This window comes from Ostrinia furnacalis, unplaced genomic scaffold (assembly GCF_004193835.3).
Source record: "Ostrinia furnacalis isolate ACB-3 unplaced genomic scaffold, ASM419383v2 OfSCF1207, whole genome shotgun sequence".
NCBI classification, from domain to species: domain Eukaryota; kingdom Metazoa; phylum Arthropoda; class Insecta; order Lepidoptera; family Crambidae; genus Ostrinia; species Ostrinia furnacalis.
Genome location: NW_021131446.1, coordinates 106,463 through 129,900, shown reverse-complemented (window position 1 = coordinate 129,900; position 23,438 = coordinate 106,463). Strand labels below are relative to the sequence as shown.

Genomic DNA, 23,438 nt, shown 5'->3' with positions numbered 1-23,438 from the left:
TGCTACAAAAGTGTCGTATATAAATATTCTACTTTTACTACTCGTACCTACTTACTTTGAGGTAGAAAAAAATGTAATTTCTTTAGAGAACTCTCAATATTAGCACAAAAATTACTCAGAACTAATGAAAACAATTGCTTGTTCAAACCAGCAGTGCTACCCGCGGTTTAAAGGTGTACGGAGGATTTATAGGCAAATAAACAGCGACCCAACGCCGCAACAAATTCAATTCGATTTTAGACGCGAAATCGAGAAGAATTCCATTGTCGACATCGTAAAATACCTAGCGACGCGCGCGCCCCTGTCGACCATTCCCGACACTACAAAACGCTGTGAACCGAAATAATTCAACAGAGCTTGAGACAAAACTGCTGGGACTGTAACAGACTTTATTACTGAAGCCCTAAAGTCCATTTTCAGTTGAAACAACGCGGAGAAGCTGGAACCGGCTGGAGGCAGCCACATTGAAAATCCTTTTAAAAGAACTGAAGGTAGTGCGCGTGTAGACTGAAGTTTAATAAAAATAATAAATATTTCTTGGGATTTTATAAATGACTGGAGATTTATTGTCCGGTTGGCGGCTTCGTATGCATTGAGCGTCAGTTTAACAATAAGAGAGGAAAGAAAGATCAAAATGTTTCCTCAATTTTTACTTAGCTAGGTATCCCATTACTCAATAAATCCATATTATTTTAAGCGTCAAAACTACAACACTGTTTTCTTTCTCCCTAAACTACCTAAGTCTGGAATAGATCGCTTCCCAGTAAATAATAAGATCGCATACTTTGTTCGGCTTTTCCGAAAAAGTTTGATTTTCTCATTTATTGTCAGTTACTTGGGTACTATTTACGGTGGATGGCACGTCAAGCTAACACTAGCACCTTAAGTAGTTGCAATAGATACTAATTTGCAACGAAAATATAATTTTAGGTGGTCTATGGACGCACTATACGGGACTATTCCCATCTCTCGTTCCCACTGCTGCAAGCAACTCCTGTGTAGCCAGGATCTACAGCTTGACCGCCAATAACCCAACCAGTGAAGGTCAAGTTTGTCCCGGGGGAAAGTTTAACTGTCATTGGACCCGCAACGAAATTAATCAGAAGAACATAGGAGGAGTTCGAAGTTAAGATTAGACATCGTCCGACATACTATAATAAAGAGTGCTTACAAACATACTTAACTGTCTCCAAAGTTTTATTTTAACAGTTGAACGGGTCTTTTGTTAGATTTCCTGGATTGTGATCCCGGTCTCTACATAGTTCCCAAAGGATGTGCGACGGTAACTTTCTGGGACAAACTGCAGCTAGGTAACCTCACATGCAAAGGCGGTATATACAGGGTGTGACTTCATATAAATGTGTAAGAATGATGGCGTATTAATTTTTGACTCGACTCGGCCACCTTAGAGAATGGGGTTTTATTTTCCGTTCCAATGTACATTACATTTTCACGCGGCTTCATCAGCCCTATGTATTTCAGTCATAGAAAGTCTTTATCATGATTTTGTACAGTTTCGACGCTTGATAGCTGTAGTTGAACTGAACTACGTCTTTATTACTATTAGCTTTCTGCCCGGGGCTCCACCCGCGTGAAATTTTGTCTGTCACAAAAGAACTTCATCACACGCGTCCCTGTTTCACAAACCGGGATAAAACTATATCCTATGTCCTTTGCCAGGACTCAAACTATCTCTATGTCAAATTTCATCAAAATCGGTTCCATGTTTAGGCGTGAAAGCGACACAGACAGACAGACAGAGTTACTTTCGCATTTATAATATTAGTAGGGATTACACCAATAACTATTGAATCGTATATTAATTTGAATTAATAGCATTTCTATTCCAACAGGCACAGCTAGCTAAGTGATGTCGCCTACTGGAGATTTGATAAGTTACAATTTTGCCATTGAATTTCATTCATAAGCGGACATTTACAATTTGCAATATTAGCACAGAATAATAATAAGTACTACGTACAGAAGTTTTACTTCGCAAAGGTATTAAAAAAATGTATGCTCAATGTCATTAACAATATGGTGTAATTTAGCCTGTCTCAAGAGTCAAGCACCATTTTGTTGACAAACGTCAGTGATCGGCACTGCGCCGAAGCTATAGGGCTGACTTCGGTAAAATGATGTGACGTGAGGTGCCAAACTGCGGAAAATGGCGGAGGAAATACATGATTTAGCATGAATTATCATGAATAATATTAACTACTTATTTACCTCTCAGTGTCTTGAGGCAACTTAAAAAAGTACATTCTGTGTTGTTATTATTATTTAGGCAGTTAAATACTGCACAGTATTTAGTACACCATTTTCTTTATTTTCTTCCATCATACACAAGAATACGCGTGCGTGAGTCAATGTTCGCTCGTATGTGAGGCCTTGTCGAATAGTATCCTGTAGGTGGGACATCGTGCGTGTTTTGTTTTCGATGTAAACTCGCGGAGATGAACAGGCCTGATATTAGACATAGTTTAAAAGAAATTAGATTTTTTGAATAGCTGAAATATTGTGGAAAAACATCACCCTGTAGCCAAAATTAGTGGCTTCCAGTGGCTCATGATACTCCTCTTCATTTGAATTTGAAAGGCGAGTGCGGCCAAGTTTTGCCGATAAATCGTAAAACTATTCCAAGTAATAACTTCAGGATCTTTCGGGTGTTTTCAGAGCCAATTAAAGTTGCTTTAAAATCGGTGCTGAAACTGGAGTGTTTACTATTATATTGAATCTCTTTAAAGTATAGAGACTTGTTATTATAATAACTACCGCTTCTAATGGGGCACAACTACATAAAACTGAAAAAACTTTTTTTAACTCAATCATCTCTACATATTTTACATAATTAGAATCCCAGAAAGGATATTAGGTACTCATAAGTACTCATTATTAATTATTTATAAGAGTCATTTTGTGAATTTCCCAGGAATCCCAGGGTAAAATTGGATTATGGTACAATAGTGTAAGTTTTAGTTTAAAAGTCACAGTAAAGTTTTATGAAAATTTTATTAAGTAGTTTCAATTAAAATTGGGTGGTCACTTTTCCTTTTTAGTTTCGTCCAGCATGCTTGTGCTAGTCAGCCCGATGAGTTCGGATATGTTCCGCCAGGTCGAAGCATTTATTGTCATCAGTAAATCGGACTCCAAGTATGCAGCCTCCACTAAAAATAAGAGTAAGATTATGGTGTATAGTGCATAACTAACTATTGACAGCATTATTGTTTTCCGGCAGTTAGAGGTAAGATAACGGGACTATTCCCACCTCTCGTTCCCACCACTGCAACTCCTGTGTAGCCAGGATCTACAGCTTGACCGCCACAAAAACCCAACCAATGAAGGTCAAGTTTGTCCCGGGGGAAAGTTAAACTGTCATTGGACCCGCAACGAAATTAATCAGAAGAACATAGGAGGAGTTCGAAATTAAGGTAAGATAGTCAGTTCCTCCGTGGTTGAGGATTCCGTGTGAAGCTCGCTTCCACCTTCGGCCTGATCGTCACTTACCATCAGGTGAGATACAGGCCAAGAGCTTCCTCGTTGTGGATAAAAAAATACTGCAAAGTGTAGTGTGTTACTGTGGTTCCGACAGAGTATAGACCCTTTATTCCCATCTACCCCCTTCAGGCTTGCCACCGGAGTGGTGATTGGCACTAATAATTGGCATTTACCACCCCCGGGGTAAATGGCACCTATAGTTTCATCTGCCCCCTTCGAGCTTGCTACCGGGGTGGTGGTTGGCACTAATTGGTGGCGTTTACCACGCCGGTGGTCAATCTACAACCAACCCCACTCTTCCCGTGGATGTCATAAAAGCAATAAGGGACAAACGTGGGAGGCAATGGCCAGCGTGGGGATTGTAGGCTAAATCCTCCATTTGCTTCTAGTATGTTAAATCAAATCAAATCAAATCATTTATTGCATTGCATTACATGTGGTTTGATAGTTGGTGAATGGTAGGGCAGCGCATCACATGCACCCTGCAAGGGCATAGCAAGCATTAAGTATACATTTTACAAAATAAAAGAAGACGTTACAATTTTAGATCAGTTCGTTCGTTTCAGCCAAATGACGTCCACTGCTGGACAAAGGCCTCCCCCAAGGTTTTCCACAATGAACGGTCCTGCGCTGCCCGCATCCAGGCTCTTCCCGCGACCTTTACCAGATCGTCGGTCCACCTAGTAGGAGGCCTGCCCACGCTACGTTTTCCAGCCCGTGGTCGCCACTCGAGAACTTTCCTGCCCCAACGGCCATCGTCTCTACGAGCTATAGCTTTAGATCAGTAGTAACAATTATTAATTATGTTATTTAATTATATTTCATTTAATAATATATTTATTCAATTTTAAATTTATTGCAGCCTAGTAAGTATAATATTCATCAATTTTGTAGAAACACTTATCACATAGAAAAACATTTAAGGACGCCACTTTATCATAATTATCTATCTGTCTTAAAAATTTAGAAAGGGTATTATATGTATAGCCTAGTTAGAGGGTCTTGCTCCTACAGTAGAGACTAGAGACAAAGGCTAGGTTGCACGGGTTACAGCACCATCTTACTTTAACTTTGACAAACGTCAAAAATCTATCAAACTCCATACAAAAGGCACCCGTTATAGTAGTTACGGTCAAACTTAGGTGGTGCAACGCAACCTAAATGTCCTGATGACGGAGTAAATAACTTAGGCTGCTGGGTTGCACCATCTTACTATAACTTTGACAAACGTCAAAAATCTATCAAACTCCATACAAGAAGCACCGTTATCGTTATAGTTACGGTCAAAGTAAGATGGTGCAACCCACCCTTAGTGGTGGTTGCATATCAGTTGACAGTTGAAAGGCATTCAGAGTGTAAAAATTACCTATACCTACCTACCTAAGAAGTTGCACATTTTCAAGCTATTTTAGTGTAGCGACACACCTACCGAACTTTCGGTAGTCTACGTCATTCAATATTTCGTCGCGAAAACATTTGCTAGACAAAGAATAGGAATTTGCTAAAAGCCACGTAATTTCAGCCGATGATAGATAGGTTCTAGGCCAGTTTTTTAATCCGTAGTTAATTTGTCTTATGACTAGTGGTTAAATTCGAGCAAAATGCGATTTTGAACTTTCTATCATAACTTTCGGCGCCACACTTTCATGACTCACTTACGAAAAAGTATTGTGAAAAAAAAATGAACATCTCTACCTCGCTCGTTTACATAAGGAAAACATTAGCTATAATAACAGTTTGCTGGTTGAAAACAACATTAACACTTGTAGGTTTTCTCTTGAAAAAAAAAACTTCAATCTTACCTCTCATTTGATTAACATTGTCTACAATCTTTTTCAAATTGGACAGCTCCTTTTCTATGTTCGCTTTTATATTCTGAAAAATATCTGGATCATCTACTCGTAAATCCAATCCTATATTTTCCATTTTGTTGAAATTCAGCTTTTTTCTCGTCGAGGTCGTTAAACCCTAAAGCGCGCGCTTTCGTTTTTTTTTTTAATTTTATTCGGAAAGCAAAGCTAATGGTGTTTATTCCGCTTACAACTAAAAAAATAAGTAATTTAAAATTTCATTTTTCAAACTTCATAATTTAGTTCGGAAAACTGAATTAAAATCCTGTAAAAGGTTATTTAAAATAAATTAAGTTTTCCTTTTTTTTCTCTAGCTTTATCAACAAAATTAATGTTGTAGGTGTACCAGAATCTCATGGCAAACAAAAATATTGGAAAAGTGTGTTTTTCATATGGCAATTGTCTATGGTTTAACTGTCACCTGTCAAAGAAAATTATGAAATCTGTCAGCCGCTGCAAAATTTTTGTAATCTCTTCTTGACTATTTGTTATTTTTCTGAAAAAGTCGAAAAAGTTCAAGCAAAGCATATTGTTTTCAATGTGAATTGTAAAATAAGGCATAATTCAAAGTCAATCTTTGATTCTAAAGCGCGTCGTCGAGTTGACAGTAAGTTGGACTGAAATGTTTTGATACATTTAGTTTATTACCCAACTGCGTCAGAAGGAGGGTTGGGTTTTTTTATATTATTCTTACTTAATAGCTGCTTTATCGGGGTTTTCAGGTATATCTCACAAATTGGTGCAGATGTTATGACNGAAATATAGTGTTTTAACATCAGGAACTTCTCCATTGAAATGCTGGAAGAGCAATTTATTTACAGTACCTCTTTATCTTGATCATCTGTTTATTGAAAAACAAGAAATGCAAGTGGAGTTTTAAGAATCGTTTTCTAGTTCTGAATGAAGTGATAAGTTAGAAGTATGATGCATAATAAAATTAGTTACTTAAAGTAATAATATACGATTTATTCAATTTCCAAAACATTTACCTATGTTAAAAATCTGATGTCTAACAACATTCTTCATACACATACCTACCTAAAATGTATATTCGTACTTCATGTTCATTAATATTAAAGTAATAAAAGTAAAAAATTAAATAGTATCAAGATCGTTTATTCCAATTTCCCCAGTATTGCTATCAACAAAGTTTATTTTCCCTATTTGCCATGAGATTCTGGTACACCTATACCTATCTTATTAGATTAAAATCATACGCAAATCCACGTGCCAGCATTTGTGTACCATTTGTAAAGCACTTCATCAACGCTTGATTTTTATCACCTCCCGGATCTCAATATTTTTGTCAACTGTCCAAAAAACGCGGGAACTCGTGTAAACTTTTTAAAAATTCACGTCACCGACGCAGTTCGTTGAATCCTAAAAAAGGAGGTCTGAATCATCGGATCGACCACAATAAAATCACTCGGCGAACAATTAGTACAAGCAGTCGAACAATGATGCCAATCGTCTCGAGCGAACTAAATCTACTTTTGGATGACTTTTGGTATGTGAGACGCGTCACAGTGCGAATGTCATTGGATTTATAAATACGATACAGCTCCAGAAATAGGTAGCTACAGGTTTTCCAGGCGTACGAACGAAAATAAAGTACCCTGGATCCGTTAAACAATATTATTGTCTCGGGCGGTTGGGTGGCGTTGAATAGTGAGTGTTTTAGTCTTTCGCTTTGCTTTTCTCCCTATTTTTTTATTGTGACGCTATGGATGACGATGAAATTCAACAATTCTCATTGCGCTGGCATAAACACCAGGTAGGTGAGTAATTTTTACTTTTTAAAACACGACACAGCATCTATGGCACAGGTACACAAACTTTTTTGTTAATACTCAAATGAAATTAAAAACAACTGACAATAAAAAAAATTGATAAATGAAATCTTTAGTTTATTTTTTAAAATTCAAATACTTACGAACTTTTGTTTTAAAAAACTTCTAAAGTTGAGAAGCGCATATTTAAAAAAAAATGTAAGAACTAAAACGAAAACTTAAGAAAACTTCTTATTTGTACAGAGCAGCAAATATTTTTGTAAAACTTTAAGACTGATCATATCAATATTAAAATAAAAAAATATTTAAAAAATCCTTATTAAAGTACTTAATTCTACTTACTTGATTAGATATTATTAAGTGTTGAAGAATTTGTTTGATACCTTGTTTACAACCAGCTCATGCGTAAATAAGATACTTACATTGTAAATAATTAGGAGTAATTAATATTAAATATAGATCTTAATCAAATTAGCTACTTGATACATAAATAATGAATTATGAACCTTATGTTCAGCGCAATAAGAAAACTATTGGAACAGCTTGTACATACATGGAGTAATCTAGCACCTCGCTTCTACGCTTATTCACACACACTAACAATGTGCCACACACACACTACTCCCCGCGGAATAAGAGCTACCTACTTTTGGCTGAGTTGCACTACCTTACTTTAACCGTAACTATAACCTTAACCGGTGTTTTTTATGGAGTTTGTCAGACTTTTGACGTTTGTTAAAGTTAAAGTAAGATAGTGCAACCCAGCCCAAACCCATCTTACTGTTACACTTGATGTGCTGTTGGTGTACTCACATAAATGAAAATACATGTTACACAAATAAAACGTTATTCATAAAAAAACTGTTCAGCCTTTAGTTAAAAAACACTGAAGTGCTTTTATTTTTTAACGTTTCACACTTTTCATTTGAAAGAAAGAAAGAAAGAAAAATAAGTGGTTTATTTGGTTCACACAACGTTTGTGTGTTTTCGTACATTAATTATTTTACACAAATTACCTAAGTTTTCATAGCTCAGTAGTCGGAGCAGTCGCCGCGCCTTGCAAGCGGATGGTCGTGAGTGGGTTCAAGTTCCAGCTGAGGCAATCAACATTTTCAAGTTTTTAATTTGAGTTAAAACACAAGTCACTGAATATTAGTTGTAATATTCAAATAACATTAGGCTGATGAAGCCTGCCCAACATAGTACCCACACTCGGAAAAAATTGAAGGATAGGCGAAGGCTTTGGCTCTTTTATTTGCTTCTGTAAATTCGAGGATCGTCCTCCTAAAACGAACGGAGACTAAATTGGCCTAGTGATGATTTTTCGGGTTGTTCTACAGTCTCGTAAGGCTGTCTTCTAAGTCACAGCTTACCCAAATTGTCCAGGGATCCATCTAAAGGCTGTTTGTCCACAGAACAGCGTGATAGGGGCCCTGGGTCGCATGCTGAGCACCGGAGCCCTGACAGACGTGACCCTCAGCGCCAGCGGGACCTCCGTGAAGGCACATAGGCTGGTCCTGGCGTCCTGCAGCCAGTACTTCGCGCAGCTTTTTAAGGTAACGCCTTAATTCATCCTACTAATATTATTTATATAAATGCGAAAGTCTGGATGTCTAGATGTCAGGATGGATGTTTTTTTCTCTTTCACGCAAAAACTACTGAAAGGATTTTGATGAATTACGGTATTAACATATAGACTATAATTTGTGACGATCTGTGACAAACTAAATTTCACGCGGGTGAAGCCGCAGGCAAAAGCTAGTTTTCTATAATTATACTACCATTATCAATCAACAGCATATCGGACTTTTCTTGAAAAATAGCACCTATCACCGCATTGACAGATGCCGCAGGTAGTATAGCTTGATGTGATGTGGACTTTCGTTTGTTTCAACCAATGGACGTCCACTGCTGAACAAAGGCCTCACCCAAGGATTTCCACATCATCCGGTCCTGCGCTTTCCGCTTCTACGTAGCTTCACCAGATCATCGCCACGCCTAGTGGAAGGTCTACCTACATTTAACAGCATAAAGGGCTATTCATTCATATCCATGAAGCCACTGTTCCGTCAACGTAATCGTTCACTTCAGTATCAGTGCTTCAGTTTTGTCCTTGTCAGTGATTCAATTCACACATGTTAGTACTCATCTCACGGAGCTTCAGTGGTCCGTGACTGAACTGTTACTTCACGGAAAATTGTGAATAAACCATAAAAAATAGTAGCAATGAAACTACTTACTCTTGATCCTTCCAGGAGTTAGACACAGAGAACAACACAGTGGTGGTGGTCCTCGGCTGCGAGGCGGCAGAGCTGAGGCTGCTGCTTACCTTCATGTATACGGGAGAGGTGACGGCTTCCAAGAAGATCCTGCCTTCGCTGCTCAGGCTCGCGCAGACATTGAAGGTTTCGGGGCTGACTGACGCTGACACGGTAAGAATCAGTTCAACCGCATACTTATAAGTGCTTTGGGATTCGAACGCCTTAGAAATAGACCTCCTCATCTTAACATTCCTAACTAATCTTTGGTTGAATTGGCTTATAATGATTATGATGCTCCATTGAAATATCACTAGTAATTTAGGTACCTACATTTAGAAAACGAGATTTCTAGCAAAATTTTGAAAAATTATGGATTTACCTGGTATTTATTGTTTTATCTATAAATCTATGCATAGAGCACCTTACGCTTATCTCTACAACTCTTTACATAGTTATTCATACAGGGTGTCCCAGAATGGATGAATCAAACTGATAGGGGAGGTAGCTCTACTAATGTACTATCCCAAAAAAAAATGAAAAAAAAATTGAGTTCGGATTGTTTTTTAAATAAAACTTGAAATCTAGTCATTATTTTCAAAAGTTTGTTTACAGATAAACGAAGCTATCATGTACAATTAATATTAGTAAGAAAAAAGTAGAAATATACTCCAAACGCAGCAATTATAGCCAGATACTTACTTAGGCAAAGCTGATTTATTTTCACTTAAAAAAAATGATTTGTTTCCTTATGCGCTTTATTTTTTTTCGTATTTTTTAGGGATAGTACATTAGTAGAGCTACCTCCCCTATCAGTTTGATTCACCCATTCTGGGACACCCTGTATAATCTTACCATTTTTCTACAGTGCATCATACTATACTAAAGCTTAATATTTTTAATAGTATATAAAATAGTTTTAAATAACAAATCTAATTACTTTTAATTGTTTCCAGAACTCTACACTAACACCCACGGACACCGATGCAACTCCAGAAACCGAGCAACCGCCGTCACCAGTCAACTTAGAACTCAAAAGCGACCAGAACTCCAACTTCATCGTCAACGAAAATTCCAACAGCAGCTCCAAACTGAACTTCGATGACGTCAGATCACCGACAAACGATATAAAAGACTCAATAGTGAATAGTAGCAACGATTTTATAAGAAACGAGAAGGATAGACTTAGTAAATTAGACCAGATAGTCCAGAATTTGTACAGCACGCATAAAATTGGGAATCCAACCGTTCCTGTTAGTCCAACTACGAATGCCCCAGGTGAGTTTTTTCTTTTGTTAAGTTTGTAAGCGACTCGATTGATTGAACTTTCGAAGAAGAACTGATTTAAAGACAAAGTTTGTAATTATTCATACAGAAATTAATAAATAATTAACTGGCAACCTTAATTTTTTGTTGGAAGTAACTTTCGTAAAATTCTGAAAATATTGGAGAGAAGTATTGTTAAGTAATTTTCAATTTCAATAGTCAATTTCATTTTTTCCAATAATATCGAGGGATAGCTTACTTGGAAAAGGAACCAGTGGAACCCTAATGAAGTGTTGTTGTTTTTTTTATTATTGGTGTCAACTATCCAATTTCGAAGTATTGATTCCGACAGATTAGATTAGTACGACTCCCACTAACACTATTCCCGTGGATGTCGTAAAAGGGGACTAAAGGGCAAACATCAGTAGGGCAAATCTCCGGCAAACATCAGGCCAGGGTGGGAAGTAGGGCAAATTCCCCATTAGCCTCTGACAAATTAAGAGAGTGTTGCAGTGGAGACGTTTCTTGATGATGACCTAATTTCACAACCTCAGAGACCAAGCCGTACGACAGAAAATGGCGCTTAAACAGCTCAGTATGCACGATAGGATATATCCTTGATTGGCCTCTAGTAAATTAAAAATTAAAGAGTCGTGCTGTAATGGACAGTAAATGACCTGATCTTCTTCTCAGTCGGTACACTCTTGTCAGGTCGTGGTCATCATTGTGAATCACGATGAGTGATGTTCATCGAAGAGCTGATGGCCGCTGGGGCAGGAATGTTCTTGAGTGGCGACCACGGGCCGGAAGACGTATGGACGTAGTAGCGTAGGCAGGCCTCCCACTAGGTGGACCGACTATCTGGTGAAGGTCGCGGGAGGTGCCTGGATGCGAGCGGCGCAGCACCGGTCTTTGTGGAAATCCTTGGGGAAAGCCTTTGTCCAGCAGTGGACGTCTTTCGGCTGAAACGAAAGATGTTCCTCGCAATACGGCGCCATTCCTCGCGGACAGCTTTCTGGGCACTTTCGTTAACTGAGCACTTAGTTGACCTGATAATCATGACCAATTTCACAACCTTTCAGATACCGAGCCGTACGACAGAAAATGGCGCTTGAACAGTTCAGTGTGCACGATCTGCCACAAGCGGCTCAGCAACCAGTACAACCTGCGCGTGCACATGGACACGCACGCGGGCCGCCGGCACGCCTGCGCCGCCTGCAGCCACGTGTCGCGCTCGCGGGACGCGCTCAGGAAACACGTGGCCTACAGGCGAGTCACTCTCTCCCCCTTTCTTTAGGACCTTTCTCTTATTTCAAACTGTATTGCAAGGTAAAGGCACTTTGAACCTCTTACACTCTCTCCGTCTCTTTCTCTCTTATTGACCTTGTCTCTCTCTCTCCCTTCAGCTTTGTCTCATTTCTTTTCCTCCCTCTTCCTTGAAGCTCTAATGTAGCGAACATGCAAGACACTTCCCCCTTTTTAGCCTCTCTCTTGCTTCAAACCATAACATAACGTACAGGTAAGTCACTTTTAGCTTTACAATCTAGGTTGCCACAAGGCACTTCTTTTCCCCTCTCACTCTTAAAGGCAGTGGCGATTTAATAGTCTCAGCAAAATACGTGCGCCTCTTTCTAGCACGGATGCGCCGCTTGCAGTCAAGAACCTAAGGCTAAGCACAACTTTAGGTTCCCGGAGACACTTTTTAGCTACTTTTCCTTCTTTAAACCCTGACATGAGTCCTAACCTCTCAATGTGGGTAAGAACATGGCGCCCCTTTCTCTTTAAACCCTGGCACAAGTCCAGTGGCTGAGCAGCTCAGTGTGCCCGATCTGCCACAAGCGGCTCAGCAACCAGTACAACCTGCGCGTGCACATGGACACGCACGCGGGCCGCCGGCACGCCTGCGCCGCCTGCAGCCACGTGTCGCGCTCGCGGGACGCGCTCAGGAAGCACGTGGCCTACAGGCGAGTCACTCTCTCTCTCTTTAGGACCTTTCTCTTATTTCAAACTGTATTGCAAGGTAAAGGCACTTTGAACCTCTTACACGCCCGCGCGACGCAATCAAACGCGCCACTTACGGCGCCGCGGCGAGTCACTTTCTACCTTTTTCTATCTCTGTCTTTTTTCTTTTATTAGTCCTCTCTCTCTCCCTCGTTCTCTATCTCTTTCTCTCACTCTTGCTTTAAGCGCTAGTGCCAAAGTACGCACACAGGCGAGTGATTTTGACCTTTTTAGCCTCTCTCTCCAAATTCAGCGTACAGGTGAGTCACTTTGAGCTTTACAATCTAGGTTGCTACCAGGCACTACTTTCCCTCTCACTCTTAACAGCAGTGGCGATATGATATTTCAATCGGCACGCCTGTAAGTAAGTACCATCTGTCTGTCATAACACAGAGGTTAAGTATTACTTTAGGTTGCTGGAGTCATCTTTTAGCTACTTTATCTTCTTTAAACCCTGACATAAATCCTAAACTCTCAATTCAAGAACATGGCGCCCCTTTCTCTTTAAACCCTGGCATAAGTCCAGTGGCTGAGCAGCTCAGTGTGCACGATCTGCCACAAGCGGCTCAGCAACCAGTACAACCTGCGCGTGCACATGGACACGCACGCGGGCCGCCGGCACGCCTGCGCCGCCTGCAGCCACGTGTCGCGCTCGCGGGACGCGCTCAGGAAACACGTGGCCTACAGGCGAGTCACTTAGGCTCTTGCTGTCTCTTTCTTTCTTTCTTTTCCTCTCTCTTTTTAGCTCTAATGCAGGATATAAGCAAGACACTGAACATCAAACAAGCTCGCGCGTCGCGCTCGGCTGATCGATCACACGTCACTTTTAATCTTATTGACCCCTTCCATCTCTTTCTCTCTCCCTCTCTCGCTTTCTTTCTCGTCCTTTAAGCTTTAATGCAGCAAACAGACAAGACGCTTTTGTCCTTTTTAGCCTCTCTCTTCAAACTAGAATGCAACGTCATGGCGAGTCACTTTAAACCGGTTTAGTTTCTCTTTCTCTGCTATCAGGACTTTCTTTCTTCCTCTGTCTACCAGGACATTCTTTCTTCCTCTGTCTTTAAGGCAGTGGCACCTGAAGTCCTACAGGCGCGCGTGCGCCGCCTGTAGCCGAATCTTCAGACTCGTAAGTCTGAAGATAAGTAGGACTTTAAGTTGCTAGAGACACCTTTCAGCCCCATTCTCTATTTTAAACCCTAGTATGACTCCTGTCCTTCAATGTAAGAAAGACCATGGCACCCTTTTCTCTTAAACCCTGGCATAAGTCCCGTGGCGGCTGAGCAGCTCAGTGTGCCCGATCTGCCACAAGCGGCTCAGCAACCAGTACAACCTGCGCGTGCACATGGACACGCACGCGGGCCGCCGGCACGCCTGCGCCGCCTGCAGCCACGTGTCGCGCTCGCGGGACGCGCTCAGGAAACACGTGGCTTACAGGCGAGTCACTTACAGCCTCTTTTAGCCCTTTTATCTTCTTTCAAACCATATAGCAGCGTACAAGCGAGTCACTTTGAACTTCGAAAGCGGTTGCGCGTCGCGGTCAGGAAAAACATCGCGAACAGACGTACCATTTGCAACCTTTTTATCCCATCTCCCTCTCTCTCTTCAATCGCTCTTCCTTTCTGCTGGTCACAGGCGAGTTATTTTAGCCCTTTTTAGCCACTCTTTCTTTAGACCTGGATGCAGTGTACGAGCAAGTCACTTTAAACTATGTTGCTAAAAGGCACATCTTTCTCTCTCACTCCTTAAGGGAGTGGAGATTAATAGTCCCAGCAACACACGTGTGCCTCTTTCTATAGGGCAGTGTTAATATTAACAGTTCGACCAGCACGGATGCGGCGCTTGCAGTCACGAGTCTGAAGATAAGTACGACTCTAGGTTGCTGGAGACACTTTTAGCTATATCTCTTCTTTAAACCCTGACCTGAGTCCTAACCTCTCAATGTAAGTAAGAACATGGCGCCTCATCTCTCTTTAAACCCTGGCATAAGTCCAGTGGCTGAGCAGCTCAGTGTGCACGATCTGCCACAAGCGGCTCAGCAACCAGTACAACCTGCGCGTGCACATGGACACGCACGCGGGCCGCCGGCACGCCTGCGCCGCCTGCAGCCACGTGTCGCGCTCGCGGGACGCGCTCAGGAAACACGTGGCTTACAGGCGAGTCACTTAAGCCCCTCTCTCTTTTTCTTTCTTTCTCTTTCTCTCTTTCTTTCTCTCTCTCTCTCCTTTTAGCCCTAATGCAGCTTAGGCAAGACACTATGAACCTCAAATACGCGCATACGATTCACTCTAAATCCTTTCATCCTCTCTCCTATGCCAGCCACTATGAGCTTAAAACCGGCTACCAGGACCTTCCTTCTTCCTTTGTCTTTAAGGCAGTGGCAACATTGTAGTCCTAAAGGCGCGCGTGCGCCGCCTGTAGCCACGAGTCTCAAGATAAGTACGACTCTAGGTTGCTGGAGACACCTTTCAGCCCCATTCTCTATTTTAAACCCTAGCATGAATCTTGATCTCCCAATGTAAGAACATGGCGCCCCTTTCTCTCTAAACCCTGGCATAAGTCCAGTGGCTGAGCAGCTCAGTGTGCACGATCTGCCACAAGCGGCTCAGCAACCAGTACAACCTGCGCGTGCACATGGACACGCACGCGGGCCGCCGGCACGCCTGCGCCGCCTGCAGCCACGTGTCGCGCTCGCGGGACGCGCTCAGGAAACACGTGGCTTACAGGCGAGTCACTCTCTCCCCCTTTCTTTAGGACCTTTCTCTTCTTTCTGGCAGCGTAAAAGCAAGACACAGAACATCAAACACGCTCGAGCGTCGCGCTCGATCAGGAAACACTTGGCCTACAGGCGAGTCACTTACAGCCTCTTTTAGCCCTTTTATCTTCTTTCAAACCATATAGTAGCGTACAAGCGAGTCATTATGATGCTCGCGCGTCGCGCTTGATGAGGAAACACGTCGCTTACAGGCGAGTCACTTTTTTTAACCTTATTGACCCCTTCTGTCACTTTCTCTTCCCCTCTCCCGCTCTTTCTCTCTTTTCCTTTAAGCTTTAATGCAGCAAAAAGACACGACGCCTTTGCCCTTTTTAGTCTCTCTTCAAACTAGAATGCAACGTCATGGCGAGTCACTTTGAACTGGTTTAGTTTCTCTCTTTCTCTGTCTTTAAGGCAGTGGCAACATTGAAGTACTACAGACGCGCGTGCGCCGCCTGTAGTCACGAGTCTGAAGATAAGTAGCTGGAAACACTTTTGACCTACTTTCTCTTCTTCAAACCCTGACACGAATCCTGATCTCTCAATGTATGTAAGAACATGGCGCCCCTTTCTTTTTAAACCCTGGCATAAGTCCAGTGGCTGAGCAGCTCAGTGTGCACGATCTGCCACAAGCGGCTCAGCAACCAGTACAACCTGCGCGTGCACATGGACACGCACGCGGGCCGCCGGCACGCCTGCGCCGCCTGCAGCCACGTGTCGCGCTCGCGGGACGCGCTCAGGAAACACGTGGCTTACAGGCGAGTCACTCTCTCCCCCTTTCTTTAGGACCTTTCTCTTATTTCAAACTGTATTGCAAGGTAAAGGCACTTTGAACCTCTTACACTCTCTCTCTCCCTTCAGCTTTGTCTCATTTCTTTTCCTCCCTCTTCCTTGAAGCTCTAATGTAGCGAACATGCAAGACACTTCCCCCTTTTTAGCCTCTCTCTTGCTTCAAACCATAACATAACGTACAGGTAAGTCACTTTTAGCTTTACAATCTAGGTTGCCACAAGGCACTTCTTTTCCCCTCTCACTCTTAAAGGCAGTGGCGCTTTAATAGTCTCAGCAAAATACGTGCGCCTCTTTCTAGCACGGATGCGCCGCTTGCAGTCAAGATAAGGCTAAGTACAACTTTAGGTTGCTGGAGACACTTTTTAGCTACTTTTACTTCTTCAAACCCTGACATGAATCTTAACCTCTCAATGTAAGTAAGAACATGGCGCCCCTTTTTCTTTAAACCCTGGCATAAGTCCAGTGGCTGAGCAGCTCAGTGTGCACGATCTGCCACAAGCGGCTCAGCAACCAGTACAACCTGCGCGTGCACATGGACACGCACGCGGGCCGCCGGCACGCCTGCGCCGCCTGCAGCCACGTGTCGCGCTCGCGGGACGCGCTCAGGAAGCACGTGGCCTACAGGCGAGTCTCTTAACCCTCTGTCTCTTTCTTATTAACCTTCTGTCTTTTTCTCTCCCTCTTTTTCTTTTAGGCCCTGATGCAGCCAACAGGCAAGACACTTGCCCTTTTTAGCCTCTCTGCTTCAAAGAAGAATGTACAGGTAAGTCACTTTTAGGTTGCCACAAGGCACTACTTTCGCACGAGTCGCTCTCGCGGTACGCGCTCAGGAAACACGTGGCCTACAGGCGAGTCACTTTCTCTCTCTTTTTCTTTCTCACTCCCTCTTTTTCTTGCTTTAGGCCCTAGCCCTGGTACAGACACTTTCGCCATTTTTATAGCCTCTCTCTTACTTCAAAACAGAACGCAGCGTAGGTACAGGCGAGTCACTAAATCCTTTCATCCTTTCTCCTATTCCAGCCGCTTTGAGTATCTGTTATCAGGGACTATTTTCTCCCTCTCTCTTTAATCTTAAAACCTGCTACCACGACCTTCTTTCATCTGTCTTTAAAGCAGTGGCAACATTGAAGTCCTAAAGGCGCGCGTACGCCACCTGTAGCTACGAGTCTCAAGATAAGTACGACTTTAGGTTGCTGGAGACACTTTTTAGTCACTTTTTCTCTTTAAACCCTAGCATATAAGTACGACTTTAGGTTGCTGAAGACACCTTTCAGCTCCATTCTCTATTTTAAACCGTAGTATGACTCCTGATCCCTCAATGTAGGTAAGAACATGGCGCCCATCTCTCTTTAAACCCTGGCATAAGTCCAGCGGCTGAGCAGCTCAGTGTGCACGATCTGCCACAAGCGGCTCAGCAACCAGTACAACCTGCGCGTGCACATGGACACGCACGCGGGCCGCCGGCACGCCTGCGCCGCCTGCAGCCACGTGTCGCGCTCGCGGGACGCGCTCAGGAAACACGTGGCTTACAGGCGAGTCACTTAAGCCCCTCTCTCTCTCTTTCTTTGCTTCTCTCTCTTTTTCTTTCTTTCCTTTTAACCCTAATGCTTAGGCAAGACACTATGAATCTCAAATACGCTCGCGCGTCGCGCTCGATCAGGAAACACGTTGCGTACAGGTACAGGCGAGTCAATTTCAACCTTATTGACCCTCTTTCTGTCTCTTTCTCTTTGTTCCTCTCTATCTTCCTTTATGCCCTAGCCCTCGTACAGACAAGATACTTTAGACCTTTTGAATTCCTCTCTTACATCAAACCAGAATGCATCTTTATACAGGCGACTAGCTTTGGTCGTCCGCTACGCGGGCTAAAAAAGCTAGTACAGACGATTCACTCTAAATCCTTTCATCCTCTCTCCTATGCCAGCCACTATTAGCTTAAAACCTGCAACCAGGACCTTCCTTCTTCCTCTGTCTTTAAGGCAGTGGCACCATTGAAGTCCTACAGGCCACGAGTCTGAAGATAAGTATGACTTTAGGTTGCTGGAGAAACTTTTTAACTACTTAGGTATTCTTCTTTAAATCCTGGTATAAGTCCTTTGGTGGATGAGCAGCTCAGTATGCACCATCTGCCACAAGCGACTCGGCAATCATTATAACCTGCGCATGCAGCAGTTAATGTGTCAGTCAAGAATGGCACTTAAAAAAACTATATCAACATACATAATATAATTCTGAATAGTAAGTCTTAATGGCAATTTTTAATTTACAGACATGCACCGCCGCGGGACTCTCACCACTTGTGACCAGGCTTGGGGTCGGATGAGTAGGAAAATTGCCTTAAACTAAACCGAGGAGTACATTGTCCCGACCCAAACCCAGAAACTGCCCTTGATATTTAAGCTACAACTGGAGTTGAACCGAAAACGTAGGTATGATGAAAAAGTCTAATAACCTAACTTTTTGCAGAGCTGCCAAATTAGTTAATTGTTCCCGGAGCTACTTTGAAGGCCACTAGAGTTGTGAAGCTCCTACTTCTTTTATAGGAACGTTTCAATGCCTAAGGCCACGTTTTCTATACAGGCGGGGCGTGTAACGGAACGTCATATCATAAAGACCTTTGACCTCTATGGTGTGGGTCATAACAACTGAGGTCACAAGTGTCACAACCCTAGTCATAAAATCATGAAGATGGCTTAAAATGACCTCATAAAAATAAAAATTCGTTATTTTTTTGCATGTACGCTTTTATAAAGCATTTTTACAATTTCAGAAGGAATGTCCTTAACAAACAAACCAGTGACTGACTCTCTCACTTATGAATTGAACCCAGGGCCGACTTTTAGTACCTGCTCTGGGCATATGAGGATCAACCCATTCATAAAAAAAGCTTTTTTGAGGGCATTCAGGGGCCCCCTGGATCGCTGGACCCCTAGTGCCCAGTGGGAAAAAGGGGCCTAATCGAACCCATTACCTCCGAACCCGGAAAACTGAAGAACTCCCCGTTACATGCTCCGCCATGACCTTTCTTTCAAATTTTTCTTCGCACTTTATTGCCTTTTCGTGAATGAAGGTACCCACCGAACGCATGATTACAATCATGAATGTAGCGCAACAAAGCGTATTTCGTTATTTTGTATTTGTTCTATTTTAAACTTTTGTATCCAATTTATAAAGACATGATGGACTGTTCTTTTATTTATATTATACAGATTTAGTTATAGTTTTTTAACGATTTAACACTTAATTATTAATATTCTGTGATAAGTCAGTTACAGGCATAGCAAATAACTGAATAGATTATTGCAGTATAGTGGAAAAAGGAGAGGGGTGTGTTTTTGTTACGTCATAAGCGGCGAGACTACAGACGTGTACGTCAGGTTGTGACAGCTCTATTACGTCATATGACATCCCTCCCCTTACTAAAGCCTGGTCCGTGAGCACGTAGAATTTTGTGCAATGACCCCTAGCTACCCATCCTTATCGCTCGCGCGTAATTATATTGCTGTCGCGACTGTGCGACTGGCACCCGCAGTAAGTGTGCGAGCGCGATAGCAACATAATTACGCGCGAGCAATAAGGGTGGGTAGCTTGGGGTCATTGGACAAAATTTTACGTGCTCACGGACCAAACTATAGTCCACTACCGCTGAAAGGTCATAGCAGACTTATCAACTCAGAAAGTGATCAACACCATAATAATATCGCCTTTCGCGCGCTGTCAACCGTGAGGCAAGGCGTTTACGTTACGTTGCGGATAAGTGTGCGTTGCAGTATGGAGTTTCATACAAATACTGATCGCCTCGAGTGGTACGGTTACGATCCCTTTCCGGATTGATAAGTGTGCTACATCCTGAAACCTATTATGCCTGTCAAATTACAGCCTCTGGCATGTCAACCTACCAAAAGACCTGTGATTTTGAGACGTTAGTTTGCTCAACTATGAACCTTATATTCATTTAGTTTAGAATCTATTTCGGAAATTCTTGGCAGGTTGACCTGTTCGCGGCTGTACAAACTGTACATGAACCAATGAGACAGAAATCGGAAATGTAATGCTCGCTCACACGGTATAAAAAGTGAGAGAGATGAAAGAAATATTGTATCCGACAATGAAAAATCAAAAACCTTTTGAAAGGGCTGTATCTGTGAATTATGTTGTCTCTGTTACGCATACACAAACGACAGAGACGACACTAACGCTAATCTTTAAACTTTTGTGACTTTTCCTAAATTCAGATACAATTAATTTTCTTAGTGGATACAAAATTTGTATTGAAATTTTAATAACTTATTTTATACACATCTGTCTCATATTTTTTTCACAATGTTGACAACTGATCTAGTCATTTATTTTAATTATAGTAATTGTTTTAGTATAATTTACGTTGTAACGCACAAAAAGACATTATTTAAAGACAATAAATATTTATAGTTGAATTTTATAATTTCTGTTTTATTTTAATTAAAAAATATATATAGATCGTAGCGTGTAGCCTTCCTCGATAAATGGACTATCTAACACTGGGGGCCGTCCATAAATTACGTCATCGATTTTTTTCAGATTTTAGACCCCCCCCCCCTACAATCATCCTAGCGTCATTTCTTAATGACCCCCCCCCCCCTTCTCCCAAAATTGACGTCATTACCAGTTTGACAAAATTAAAACACTTGTAGAATCACCTTTTTTTTTTTTAATAGATAGAGTGATTCTTAAGAANCCCCCCCTAATTTAGAATGACGTAATATATGGACGGCCCCCTGAAAGAATTTTTCAAATCGGACCAGTAGTTCCGGAGATTAGCGCGTTCAAGTAAACAAACAAACTCTTCAGCTTTATAATATTAGGAAATGTATTCTCAAAAATAAAAAGCCAATATTGTACAAGTGTATACAATTTATTTATCATCTTACATACTCCATTAGTATCAGAAAAGATATAAAAAAGAAAAATATATCAGAAATTAGTATAAAAATACTGTTTAGAAAAGCTACACGCGTCATTCAGAAAAACTATATTAGAAGGATATATTTTTTCTGAATATCGCGTATACAATTCATAAAATATACTGGTATATGCTGAATGGTAAAATAATAATAATATAAGTACTTATTTGATATTAATAGGAACAAAGACCTTTTTGGAAAAAGTTGAGCAAGTGAAGCGAGTAGACAACACACACACTACATTTTTTTTCATAATCATAATCATAATCATTTATTTGCAATTAGACATGGTATATAAAGATGTTAGGTACAAACAGTGAGAACCATACATGTTTAGCTAAAATTATTAGCATGCAAAAGTTAAATTAGAAACACCACAATATTAGGGACGATTCTAAAGAAGAACAAAACTACAGCAAGTCAAAGAACTCTTTTAAATCGTAAAGTGTCAGTGATAGCAACCATTTACTCAAATGTTTCTTAAAATTACAAATGTTTAATGTCCTAAATTCTTTGGGTATTTTGTTATAGATTTTAATACACATGATTAAACAGCTATTTTTGTTAGAGTATACTTTTAAACAATAGCACTAATTCCAAATCTATTGGGTGCCACAAAGTTAAGCACGATGAGCAGCCGTCTGTACTACGTAGGGACGTAATAAAGACTGGATTTATAAATAAGTCATCAAAATTGACATTCATTTTAAATTCAAAACCTGTTAAAATTGCCCAACAATAAAACTATCCCAGCTATGACATTTACAGTAGGGCGCAGTAGCACAGAATAATAATAAGTACTACGTACAGAAGTTTTACTTCGCGAGGGTATTTAAAAAAATGTATGCTCAATGTCATTAACAATATGGTGTAATTTAGCCTGTCTCAAGAGTCAAGCACCATTTTGTTGACAAACGTCAGTGATCGGCACTGCGCCGAAGCTATAGGGCTGACTTCGGTAAAATGATGTGACGTGAGGTGCCAAACTGCGGAAAATGGCGGAGGAAATACATGAATTATCATGAATAATATTAACTACTTATTTACCTCTCAGTGTCATGAGGCAACTTAAAAAAGTACATTCTGTGTTTTTATTATTATTTAGGCACTTAAATACTGCACAGTATTTAGTACACCATTTTCTTTATCTTCTTCCATCATACACAAGAATACGCGTGCGTGAGTCAATGTTCGCTCGTATGTGAGGCCTTGTCGAATAGTATCCTGTAGGTGGGCCATCGTGCGTGTTTTGTTTTCGATGTAAACTCGCGGAGATGAACAGGCCTGGCAGTAGCGATAGTAATCAATACTGGGTGATTAGTTCCGATTTTTGCCACTTGACGTTTCAGAATCGTTTCACTATATTTTGACAACTAACAATTATATTACATTGATGATGTAACAATACATACAACTATCGCTATACATACAAACTATTATTATATTTTACCATCGCACATATCAGTATAGAGGACCTTTACAAAATGCGTCAACACACGTTAGTAAAAGATCAAATAAACGGTGACAATTTACAAATGTACAGACAAATGCTTGGGACTGATTATACGATATACACATTTTATATTTATACGAGCCAATAAAGATACAAAATGCAGTGTCTGCCAAGATATATTACATCGACGTTAAGAAATGGCTAGGTAGACATTGGACATAATAAATATGAGAAAGAATTATTATTTGTATACTTGACACCATTTATCCAATAATTCCAAAATCCAACTATGTATTTTATAACTTTAATGTAGCCGTGAAAATCGAGTTGATTTACAATTTGCTGTATAATTAAATTTTTAGTAGCGTTGAAATCAAATGTCAATTGATTTGGCCGGAATATGACGTCATAATTCAGAATTGCTATACAAAATATAGTGCGTTTTGACAGTTCACAAAAGTATATCAATTCGCTGTGGCGTCAAGTACTTATTTCCCCATCGTCGATGTGTATTAAATTGACAAAATATACACAAATATTATATAGAGGATTTACAATAGGCCTATATTTCAATATAACTAAAATATTCAATTTTTACATGGACTTGCTCACATAGAAAATTTCGGACTTTTTTGGAATCGCTATGAAATGTTAGACGGCTAACGTTAAATGAATAATAAATAGTAATAATAAAAGTATGCATAAATAACTTGCTATTGCATTACAAAGAAGCAAACTGCAGCCGATATTTAAACTTACATTTCATACTGAACTGAACAGCATTTTCTCCCATAGTTACGTCTATTTTATTAAGTGAAAAAACATAATATCTATC

At 40.9% G+C, this 23,438-nt stretch overlaps 2 protein-coding genes across 5 annotated transcripts; both read left to right on the top strand.

Moving 5' to 3' along the window:
* The first annotated feature begins 6,570 nt into the window (after nt 1-6,570).
* Nucleotides 6,571-12,223, top strand: LOC114351852 (broad-complex core protein isoforms 1/2/3/4/5). Of its 4 annotated transcripts, none has more exons than XM_028303195.1 (5): nt 6,571-6,855; nt 8,554-8,694; nt 9,394-9,570; nt 10,353-10,674; nt 11,745-12,223. In XM_028303195.1, the coding sequence occupies exons 2-5, from the start codon at nt 8,581-8,583 to the stop codon at nt 11,957-11,959; spliced, it is 828 nt and encodes a 275-aa protein (XP_028158996.1). In that variant the 5' UTR covers nt 6,571-6,855; nt 8,554-8,580; the 3' UTR covers nt 11,960-12,223. The 4 variants fall into 4 exon arrangements, with proteins under 4 accessions (XP_028158996.1, XP_028158993.1, XP_028158995.1 ...); XM_028303192.1 differs by lacking the exon at nt 6,571-6,855 and adding an exon at nt 6,882-7,122; XM_028303194.1 differs by lacking the exon at nt 6,571-6,855 and adding an exon at nt 6,883-7,126.
* Nucleotides 12,224-12,394: 171 nt separating this feature from the next.
* Nucleotides 12,395-19,530, top strand: LOC114351829 (zinc finger protein 26-like). The gene is made up of 10 exons (XM_028303166.1): nt 12,395-12,418; nt 12,466-12,626; nt 13,201-13,350; nt 13,948-14,097; nt 14,667-14,816; nt 15,237-15,386; nt 16,024-16,173; nt 16,506-16,540; nt 16,666-16,831; nt 18,477-19,530. Exons 1-10 carry the CDS (start codon nt 12,395-12,397, stop codon nt 18,508-18,510), a joined length of 1,170 nt encoding a protein of 389 aa, XP_028158967.1. The 3' UTR covers nt 18,511-19,530.
* Nucleotides 19,531-23,438: the final 3,908 nt, after the last annotated feature.

Coding starts and splice junctions, on each gene's coding strand:
- LOC114351829 (XM_028303166.1), top strand. CDS start 12,395: ATGAGTCCTAACCTCTCAATGTGG. Junction 14,098..14,666: donor AGGAAACACGTGGCTTACAG/GCGAGTCACTTA, acceptor GTGGCTGAGCAG/CTCAGTGTGCACGATCTGCC. Junction 16,541..16,665: donor TGCAGTCAAGATAAGGCTAA/GTACAACTTTAG, acceptor CCCTGGCATAAG/TCCAGTGGCTGAGCAGCTCA.
- LOC114351852 (XM_028303192.1), top strand. CDS start 7,072: ATGGATGACGATGAAATTCAACAATTCTCATTGCGCTGGCATAAACAC. Junction 7,123..8,553: donor TGCGCTGGCATAAACACCAG/GTAGGTGAGTAA, acceptor GTTTGTCCACAG/AACAGCGTGATAGGGGCCCT. Junction 10,675..11,744: donor TCCAACTACGAATGCCCCAG/GTGAGTTTTTTC, acceptor ACAACCTTTCAG/ATACCGAGCCGTACGACAGA.